This window comes from Neolamprologus multifasciatus, chromosome 5 (assembly GCF_963576455.1).
Source record: "Neolamprologus multifasciatus chromosome 5, fNeoMul1.2, whole genome shotgun sequence".
NCBI classification, from domain to species: domain Eukaryota; kingdom Metazoa; phylum Chordata; class Actinopteri; order Cichliformes; family Cichlidae; genus Neolamprologus; species Neolamprologus multifasciatus.
Window position 1 is genome coordinate 19,166,124 of NC_140443.1, and position 10,728 is coordinate 19,176,851.

The 10,728-nt window shown below is 42.3% G+C and overlaps 1 protein-coding gene across 6 annotated transcripts in view; it reads left to right on the forward strand.

The window, feature by feature from the left end:
- bsnb (bassoon (presynaptic cytomatrix protein) b) overlaps positions 1–10,393 on the forward strand; it is an 80,252-nt gene extending 69,859 nt beyond the window's left edge. For 2 of the 6 annotated variants that reach the window (XM_085158958.1, XM_085158964.1), the window contains exons 6-13: positions 823–2,908; positions 3,280–4,115; positions 4,427–4,538; positions 4,642–4,788; positions 4,947–5,002; positions 5,249–5,360; positions 5,958–6,159; positions 7,062–10,393. In XM_085158958.1, coding sequence (XP_085015084.1) covers positions 823–2,908; positions 3,280–4,115; positions 4,427–4,538; positions 4,642–4,788; positions 4,947–4,987 — 3,222 coding nt within the window. In that variant the 3' untranslated portion in view covers positions 4,988–5,002; positions 5,249–5,360; positions 5,958–6,159; positions 7,062–10,393. Of the gene's footprint in view, positions 1–822; positions 2,909–3,279; positions 4,116–4,426; positions 4,539–4,641; positions 4,789–4,946; positions 5,003–5,248; positions 5,361–5,957; positions 6,160–6,264; positions 6,330–7,061 lie in introns of all 6 variants that reach the window. The other 4 variants (XM_085158959.1, XM_085158962.1, XM_085158961.1 and 1 more) reach the window with 4 other exon arrangements.
- The last annotated feature ends 335 nt before the right edge of the window (positions 10,394–10,728 follow it).

Sequence of the window (10,728 nt, forward strand, 5' to 3'; positions counted from 1 at the left end):
GACTAGCATAGATATCTTTTTAAACTGTGTTTTATTTATGTTTGACTGTTCTTACTTGCATGAGGCGCATAAATATTTATGTCTTGTAAAAGAAGTCCAGCCACAGCAACTATCAAAGCAGTAAAGGGAAAATTAGCATTTTTTTGAAAATACATTTGGAGTGAAATCAGGAGACATTTGCTTCATTTTATTCTTCATTTTATTCTCCTGTTAGCTTGAAAATTATGTCTAACCATCATCTGCTTATTTTTACATATACTAAACTGCTAAAACACAGAATTTGTTCAACATTATATTTCATCAAAAAAATTTGTCATTGACCTTTATGGGCCCTAAATTTAGAAAAATTGCTGTTATTTTAAGATAATAGCTTTGTAGACTAATGCTTAGTTCATTACAGTAACAGTGGTTTTAATATTACTGTTTTAATAAACAACATGGTTACATTTGAACATTTTTATGTAGTGTGATATAGCGTGGTGCTCTGTGTTGACTTATAGTTCTAAACATTTTATTTAAAATTGTTAACCTGGCATAACATGAAAAATTTCAATTACAATTTCTGGCTTCAGTGGAACGTTTTAATAAAATTAAACCATATTAATTAAAATACTGATGAATTTCAGGCTCTCATAGTACATAGCTCAATTAACGTCAGGGAGTCTGACAAAACACAGGGCTTAATAGTTCTTTGCTTCGGTGTAGAGATGAAGATGTGTGCAGCTTCTCTATGAGTACTAAGTGTACAGTAATGAGTTTAATTTACATAAACACATTCTGTTTATAGCTCCGTGTTTGCTGATGTGTATCTGCCCCTCCTAGCAGATGGCCTCCCTGCAGCAGCAGCAGAACTCTCTGATGAGGAAAATAAAGAGGACTCTCCCCAGCCCCCCTCCAGAGGAGACTCCACTTCCCATTGTTACTCCAGCACAAATGTACAGCTCTCCTGGCATGCACCAGAGGGTCCTTCCAAGACCCGCCCAGGGTGTCACCAAGGCTGGCCTTCTGAGCGAACTAAAAGCTGTGGAACAAGAGTCATCGAAGCTTCGTAAGCAGCAGGCTGAACTGGAGGAAGAAGAAAAAGAGATTGATGCCAAGCTACGCTATTTGGAGCTAGGCATTACGCAACGAAAGGAGACTATGGTGAAGGAGAGAGAGAGGAGAGAATTGGCCTACCTGCGATGTATGGGTGATGCCCGAGACTACATGTCAGACAGCGAGCTCAATAACCTTAGGATGGCAGCTGCAACTGGAACCTTTGACGCTAATGGTTTGCTGACAAGGCCCAGCACTGCCCCACTGAGTCAGTTTACCAATGATCTCACTGCAACTTCCCAGTATCCCTCAACTTCATCTTATATGTCTTATCCATACCCTCAAACATCTACACAGCAACCAGGCTCCACTTACCAACAGATAGGTTTCCAGCCTCCTCAGTACCCTTCATCCTCTGCACCCCAGCCTGGAACATTCCAGCCACATCCCCCACCAGGCCCTGGATATCAGAACCAGGGAACTTATTCCTCACGCATGTATGGCCAGTCCTCTTATCAGACAGACATTGGCATGCAACAGCATGGTCACCAGGGCTTCCATTCACCTGCTCAACCTATGCCAGGACAGAGCCTTCCTTATCCCACTCACAGTTCCTACCAGCCTGGCCTCTCCTATCAGCCCCAGGCTGAGATTCTCACAGTCCATCAAAGACCAAGGCAAACATCTTTGGCTGACCTTGAACAAAAGCTTCCCACCAATTATGAGGTCATCAGCAACCCTGCAGTATCCGTGGCTACATCAGCTCCAGATAGCAGCTATGGTTCAGCTTATGGCAATGCATATGGCCAATACCGCCCACCTGAGCCAGGCCTGACTCATTCTGTGGAGAGCCCCACATCTGCTTACACTACAGATGGTCTGTACACTTCTAACTTAGAGCAGAGTATTCCTAGGAATTATGTCATGATCGATGACATCAGCGAGCTGACAAAAGACAGTGGGCAACCCACAGATGCTCTGGGTCATCCAGTCGGAGGGCGGTATCGCAGTGAGAATGGCCCCGCTCGAGGAAGTGCATATGGCAGGCCAGATGATGAGCCCGTAGACGCTTATGGCAAACCTATAAGTTCCACAGGTTACCAGACCACAGTGGACAGTCGCACTGGCACCACAGTGAGTGGAGGCTCTTCCTATTACTATGATGATTATAAACACTCATCACGCAGCAGCTCTAGCAGCCACAAATTAACTTCCAAGAATCTTGCCCCTGCCGTAGTCTCCTCTAAACGTAGTAAACACAGAAAGCAGGGAATGGAGCAGAAAATTTCGAAATTCTCCCCTATTGAAGAAGCACGGGATGTGGAGTCTGACCTTGCCTCTTACACAATGACAACATCAACGGGGGGTTCCTGTACAGTGGTGTCCAGATCCAAGAAGCTTCAGGATGATGCCACCTACGGGATGAAGAAAAGTGCATACGACCAGCAGAAATATTATGGCACCAGTCGTGATGGTCTTGAGGAAGAGGACCGCATGTATAGCTCTGGTAGGTCCAGGTCTACAGGATATGGTATGGACAAGATTTCTTCCAGAGATGCCACAGGGCACCGGAGTAAATCGTATGAAAGAGATGCTATGGAGCGATCTCAAAGAAGCAGCCGCAGTGGAAGGCCTCCTATGCGCCAGAATTCAGAAGAGGAGAGCCCGCTCAGTCCGGTTGGAAAGCATGTCGGCATGGGAAGAAGCTCTGGCATATCAGAAGCCCATGACGTGAGAAACCAGTACGGCTCCAGCCATTCACTTCCAGATGTACAGGACCATCATAAGAAGGACCTGCCCAGGAGTCATGTCTATAAACCAGATGACCCTTATCTTGTAGATGACATGCATTGTGCTGTTTCTGACAGTGAAGGTAACTGGTGCTGAATTATTTGTGCTGTAGTTTGTTCCTCTACCATGTGCTGAAAAGACTGCATGCCAAGTTTGGAGAACATCACCATTTTTATTTTTATTTTTTTTATTTTTTATTTTTTTCCTTTGACAAACAATGCCAAAAATGTTTTATATTCATGTTTTGCATGCATAGTTTTTATGTATGAGGTGGGCCGTGAATGCTGCTTCTTTTTTTTCCTTTTGTCTTTTTTTTTTAAACATCTGCATGGTTCTGGAATATGAAGCATGGCTTTACAGATATTATGCATGTCATCAGTCTGCATGCTACTCCACCCGCCAATGTAATACCACTGACATTGACTGATCATGTCTGTATTGATTTTTGAAAAGCCTATCATTTGGGTCAAGAGGAAACTGACTGGTTTGAGAAACCACGGGAGGCTCGTTCTGATCGCTCAAGACATCATGGAAGTGGGAGTCACTCGTCCACAGGCAGACGTAGTAAACATACTTACCATGATTATGACGAGCCTCCAGAGGAATACGGTCCACAGGATGAGTACAACCAACGCCACTCATCCTCCACACCACGGGACCACCGTCACCACAGCAGCACCCCTGGCAGACACAGCTCTTCCCGCCACTCCACAGAAGACTCCAGGTCCTCTCGGTCTTCCAGGACACACCCCAAAGACCCATCTGGCCGTTCTGATGGCCGGAACTCCTCATCTTTACAAAGAAGGAGCGGTGCAGACTCACGTTCTGCCCAGGGAAGCCCTCGGAACTCAGGAGACTTCTCTCGTGACTCCGGTCATCACCATGGCACTGCAGGAAGGAGTCAGAGGGGACAAGGAGATCGCTCAACGTCCCGGAGACAGGATCCAACTGCAACAGGGCCTAAACCACAGCAACAGCAGACCTCTCAGGGCCATTCTGGACAGCAGCGGTCAGGTGGGCAGGACCAGTCGGGGAGGCATCCAGGCTCTGAGCCACTTGATGGTACCCAACATGCTCAGCAGCAGCACCATCAGCAGAATGCACAGCAGCAGCAGCAACAACAGCAGCAGCAGCAGCAACCGCTGCAGCAAGGCCAGATACAAAGCAGTCAGCCTATACCAACAAGTGCAGGGGCTGGACCAGCACAGCAGCAGCCAAAAGCTGGCCAAGCTCCAGCACAGGGACGGCAGCCTGGAGTAGGGTCGGCAGCAGGGCAACCACCTGCAGCGGTAAGTAGAGCTACACCTGGCCTTGCTTTCCCCATATACAACAACAGACGTGTTTTTATGGCAACATATTTTAAGTAGTTGTGTTTTCTAAATAATCCACAGAAGCCTTTCATGATGATATAAATAAGCAGTGAATTGCACTGGTGTGTCCTAATCAGCTTTCAAAAAAGGGTTTCAAATGCCACTAGGGATAAAGCTGTTGTTTGATGCTGTTGCTAAAATGCAAGTGTGAGAACAATGTGACTCACTCAGAAATCCACTCAGTAGTTTCAGTTTCCCCGTACTCAGTATTTGTCTTGATTTTTGTTCAGGCAAAAATGGATACCACACCTGCAGCAGCTGCCACAGGAATGAAACCTACAGCAGGAATCCCAATAGCACCTCAGCCTACCAAAATAGCCACGCCACCTCTAACAGGCATTGGTACGTCATAGTATCACTGTCAAGATGTCATAACCACCGCCACAGGCAAAAATATGGCACACAGTACATGATGATTTTGATTTTTTGTTGTTGTTGTTTGCAGGCTCCAAGGCTGCCCCCGTTGGGATCGGTAGCAAACCGGGAGGTATAGGCAGCGCTGCAGCAGGCCAGGCACCTGCTGAAGGGGAGAATGTTCTCACCAAAATACTGCAAGGAGGAGCTGCAGAGCAAGCAGGAAAACTGGGAGATGGTACTCTCATTAATACTTTGATTTATTGAAATAGAGTTTCCCTTTAGGTTTAGTTTTGCCATGATATGGTAAAACAGAAATTTATTACAGCTAAAACTAAGCTCTTGGATTTTCTTGTTTTTTCATATTTGCCTTCTTCTCTTTTGTCATTCTTCCAGCTTTGTCCGGCCTTGGGAAGAAGTTCACTTCATTCTGGTGAACTGTAGAGAGGAGGGTAATGAAACTGTAGTTCTTAATAAGAGACTTGTTGAAATTATAAAAATGTATACATTTTTGTTGTTTTTCAAGCTGTTATGTTAGAAGAACAGATTGCGTTAGAGAAATGATGATGGGCTGACATCTGTCAACAGAAATGATGGAACACTTCCAAATTTTGAATAGTTACTGCTTAGAAAAGGGAAATATGTGTGGTTATTATTTAACATGTTCATTTTGTTTCTACTGTGCTGCTTTTTTCCAGGGTTTGCAGAGTGGAAATAAGTTGGATTGGTAGCTTTGTACTGGAAAAACCTATGAAACTGCTTTAATACATTTCACTTTTTAGAGGACAGGGAGGAATGCTGAATGCATCAGTGAGTATCTCTACTTTTAGGACAAGTTTGAAAGGGATTTAAAGGGTTTAACGCTCCAATGTATTTATTAATTGTCTGCTTGAAAAAAGGCTGAATAAGAAAATACTTACACATACACTGGCCTCTGTCTGAATTTTGTTATGTTTAATGTGAGCGTCAACATTTTAACAGTGTATATTTGAAAGGGAATCGTAACAGGTTGACTTTGATTTTTATTATTTTTTTTTTTTTAGGACAAAGCACCACTAAGCAGTCGAAAACCACGACATAATAGTAACTTATTGAAAGATTTGATAATTTTGTATGTAGTAAATGCAGCAGATGTTATGCTATTGATCATTGGTGGTCTTTTTATGCATTTAGGTTTGTGTTTTGTTTTTTTTGGGGTACACCAACACTCCAAGCTGTGAAAACATAAAATGCTGTCGCACTTTGATTAATGGATTAAGTGTTCTATCAGGGTATATTTACATAGATTAGCATAGTCCATGTCTGCATAATGAGAAGACTCAAGTGAAGTGATGACTCATTAAATGTCTTGATTGTATATTTGAACTGATTCGCGGTACCTCTCCTTTACCCCGAATTGCTAAACAGAGGTGGAATCAAAGGATGCCTTGTCAGCACTCAATTCCCCAGACATGGGCGCATGACTGAAGTGGATTAAATAAGGGCAATCGCTTCGTCAGCACAGTGTTACAAGACCTGAGCAGAGGGCTGAAAGTAAGTGGAGGCTTATACAGAACTATGGTCCCAGAATGATGATTGCGAAGACATCTGAGGCCTCATTAGACCAACGGCAAGTCACTTTCACATGCTGCACATCTGTGTTCTTGTGTGTGAATGTATGCCTGCATTGCTGGTTTGATTAACTTTTCTTTGCATGTGCATTTTTTTTTTACAGTTTTGTTACTGTCCACTTGAAGTTTGTGTAGCAGAGATGAGAGGCAGAAACCTAGAGCAAGTGAGGTCTGCACTAGAATAGTTTACCTCCTAACTAAACACACCTCCGATAATCTGGGCCAAGCACACTGGGCTATAATTAGCCAGCGAAAGCTAACTGTGGCGTGGCTTTAGTTGCACACACGCAAAGACACACAGACACAAGTGCACATGTAGGGACACAGATTCATGACTCATTGTAATTCATTACATGGTAGAATGAACAAATTCTGCTCAATGGAGCAGAATTGCAAAAGTGCAAATAAAGCAGATTTCAAAGCTCGCTTTTTTTCTCTTTTGCCTGTGTTAAAACTCACGCAGGGACAAAGTTGAAGTTTATTTGAGTGAAGATCTATCATTTAGCTTTGATTCCGTCTGCAGTCGAGTTTGGATTGATGTCAGCAACCGTGTTGGTCATCTCTGTTGGTTGCCACTCTGAGGAGTCAGAGGGGAAATGTAGAGATAAACCAGACCCAGTGGCTCAGTGAATTACTGCCAGGACCAGCAGGGCTGTGATAGGCTGGAGTGTCATGTGAAGGAGGATGTGGTGGGCAGGCTGCGTCATGACATGAACAGAAGAAAGAAAGCTTTAATCTCTGTCACTATGTGATTGCTTTTTACAAAAATATGTTCTTTTTTTTAACGTAATTTTTGGTATTTTTCTTTTAACTGTATTGTTTTAATTTAACTAGCATCTGTTGTGCATTAAGGTTTCATTTATTTCTGCCAACATTAACATTTCCATTGTCTCTATTTCAGGTGGATAATGGTCAATAATAATGAGGATGAGGCAAACTGGAAAGAGCAAGTCATGCCTCCCACCCTTTTAAAAAAAAAGTCCTCCTGGGATCTGTGTGACAGTAAAAGCCCCACTAACTGAGGCAGGTGGATATCATAGGGGAAAGTTAGCATGCTCATCCTTGCGTGTCCCTCCTTTGAAGCAGCTCAATAAAGAAAGCCTCACAGCGCCCTCTACAGGGGTTTTAACGTGACACCACTCATGTCTTTCAAGGATACTTGATTCTACTTTGATGCCTTCAGAGTATTTTCATGCAAAACATGGTGGAAAATCAAGAAAAAGAAGTCAGATTTCATAGGTTTTACCTTGTACCAAAGAGACCAATCTTAGCCCTAAAAGGCACCACATACCTGGAGCAGAACCTGCATATCATGACGATGACGACCAACCTGATGACGCCACTAAAACTCTTCAAGGCTTGGTTTCTCTGATCTCTACAGTACATTCCAGTATAAGGAAAATGACCCTGTCTTTGAATGTGTTTTTATTTGTCTTTTATTTTGTTGTTGTTTCAGTGTCTACAGAATGCATTGTGTAAACGTGGACATGAGAATGCACGCACAAATGAAAAACTGCAAAAAAGGAAAAAAAAAGCCCATATCAATACTTTTTCACCACCTCGAAGATGCCGCTAGTCATTAGCTGTAGGTTTTTAGGGAAGGGAAATTACTACCGGTGTGCCCACATGTGTGAGATTCACACGGATGAGAGGACCAAATGAAAGAATGGCCACGGCTCTTTATTAGCCATCACAAAGCCATCGTTGTAGTCAGCCCCAGAGCATTCTGGGACTTTATCCTTTTCATTGATTTGGCTCATCTTTTAGTTTCTTTTCACTCTTTTTTTTGCCTGATATATTCACTGAATGGAAGAGCCTTATTCGGTACGTTTTTACTTGTATACCTCATATGTTTGAAAACGTTCATATTGTCATGCATTTGTTTTTACACTGTATACTACTGTATGTACATAAGACAAAACAAGAGATATAATTATGTAAATTTGTCGTTTTGTGTATTTAATGAATCACTTTTCTGTGACTTTTTTGTTATGTGGTTTACTTTGGTAAAACTTTTTATTTATATTATCTATTTTTCACTTTGTATTTATTTGAATCTCTGTTTTCTCGCATCAAACTAATTTGCTTATTCATTTTTAAAAGCAATAGCATGCAGAAAATGCTATATAGCACATAAATGTAGTTTATAGTAGTGAAGGGTATTATCAGACACTTCTGTCAATAACTAGCCGTAATACAATTTGTCAGAGGGTTTACAATCACAGTACCGTGTACAAACATGCATGGTATATGCAGACGCATAAGAGCATGCAGACAGGTACGAACACACTCTCACTTTCTCTTTCTGTCTTTCTCTCACTCTCTCTTTCTCTCTCTACCAATTTCCTGCAAACACACGCACACACACACACACATACTGCACACGTTACACACTTTGCATCCCTGTTACACTTCAGAGCCAAGGCTAATTGAGTTCTCTCCAAATAGACCTGTTAACCTCCTGCTGATTGATGAGGTTACCAATTCACCAACGAGATGATCTCACTAACAAGCTGGGGCCACTGCCTCTATTTGTGCAAAGACACACACGTACACACATGCGGACACACACACAAACACACACCTACACACACAGACAGATACAGGAGAGGACGAAAGCAATTATCAATTCAAATGTTCTATGCAATGACTCATTTTGAACCTGGAAGTGATTCAGCCTAAAACAGTTTATTATCATCACTGTACTCACAAGAAAACAAGAGAATTATGAACTACGAAAGCAGAAAAAAAAAGTACTGAAAACGTTTTTACTTAGCAACTTGTCTGTATGAATTTGAATATTGAACTAGAGTTCTTCTTGTTTGTTTTTTTGTTTTTGTTTTTGTTTTTTGTGGCATGTTTTAACCCCTCACTCCCCGCATGGGGGACTTGTTGCCAAAGGGTAAACTGTGTTAGACTGTCGGTTTTATGAATGTCCACCATCATGTTGCTTTGAAGCATGGGTTTGCTTGGCTTTGTCTGGCTGTTCGTAAGCCCTCATTCAGTTTTTGTGCGTTTTGGCTGACCTGGGCTCCTCAGTGTTTGGCTTGCAGTGACTGTCTGTGCTGCTATAAAAACCTGTGATACAGATGGTCAGCACTCCTCATTAATATGTGTCAATGTACATATTGGGTGTCAGTATAACCTGTAAGGATGAATGGAATGCTTCTATCAGATATTTCATTGTTGATTAACCCACTCAGCAGCCAAGCCATTGGAAAGGTGCATGATTAGAAACTATATTCTTGGAAGTTGTACCTGAATTTAAAAAAAGGAGAAAAAAAAGGGAAAAAAAGGTAAGGCATGATTTCTCCGAGGTTTGCCTAACAAACCTTGACGTTCACAGGCCAACGTAGAGAATAACAATGAGTAAAATGTTCAGCCAGTCATTCACAAATCAGGGCATGTCATTTTGAAAGCACAAGCCTGACTGGCAGCACTCGATGCTTGATGAAACACAGGAATATCGAGGTTGCGTGACAGTGCCTCTATCTGAACAACGTTAATACTTGCATAAAAACACGGTGAGGAGCGACGGCGAGGCGCATGATACTAAACAGAACATTATTAACAGAAGGGCAGACGGGCACGTTCTCACATTCTTACTGTAAATATAAAGTCATTCTTCTGTACAGCTTTTGAGTTTCGAGTACGGCTGTCATGTGCATCCCCATGCCGTATTTGCTGCCAACTTTTGTGTATAAAAAGAATATTTATTATCACAATAATGAGGATGATGACGATGAAACTAATGATGACGATGATCATTATTACTGCATAAGCATAGTGTATGTGGCTGACTTGTATTGACTGTTTACAACAGTGGAACAAACCTTGTATTCAGAAACATATCCAGTCTCTGTGGAGTTTCTATACATATTGTATTTGTTAAACGAGGAGAAAAAAAACCCTCCATGGCAATTGCAGAGCAGAATGCCTTTGTCAGACTATCAGGAGGTCTTTAGTTTGGTGGGTGTGATCCGCGAGGTGACGAAGGGAAGCAACGGGAAAAAAAGGAAACTAAAAATTTGGAAAAATGTCATTCACTGTTGTAAGTGCAATGGGCAAAATGTCAGTCGTGTATCCATTGTGAAACCTTGTGTTTTATTCAGTGTATTCCTGTAAGCAGAGTAAAATTTTGGTGCATCATGTCAAGTAATGTGATTAATGAAAATATTGACCCTGCAATTTCCAAATGGAGAAAAGAATAAAAAGAAAAGGAGTATATTGTGATTTCTGTCTGGGGTCTCTGTGTGAGTATGTGCATGTGAGACGCCGATATAGAGTCATAGTTGTAGGCGAGTTGTGCGGTAGGTTTGCTGCCAGCCAGGAGAGGAAAAGATCAAGAATAAGACCCTCGAAGGCAATGATACTGTTCAGATAAGACTAGGCTTTACATGCTGAGGCAGGGATGACTTATCCCGGTGTGGGTGGTAGAGGGGAAGGATCAGCGTGAAGTGGAGCGTTTGCCAATGCATAGGGAGAGATGGAGGTGTGAGTGTGTGAGTATTCGTGACTGAGCCTGCACATGTGAGCATGTCAGAACAAACCGATTACAGTTCCTATCG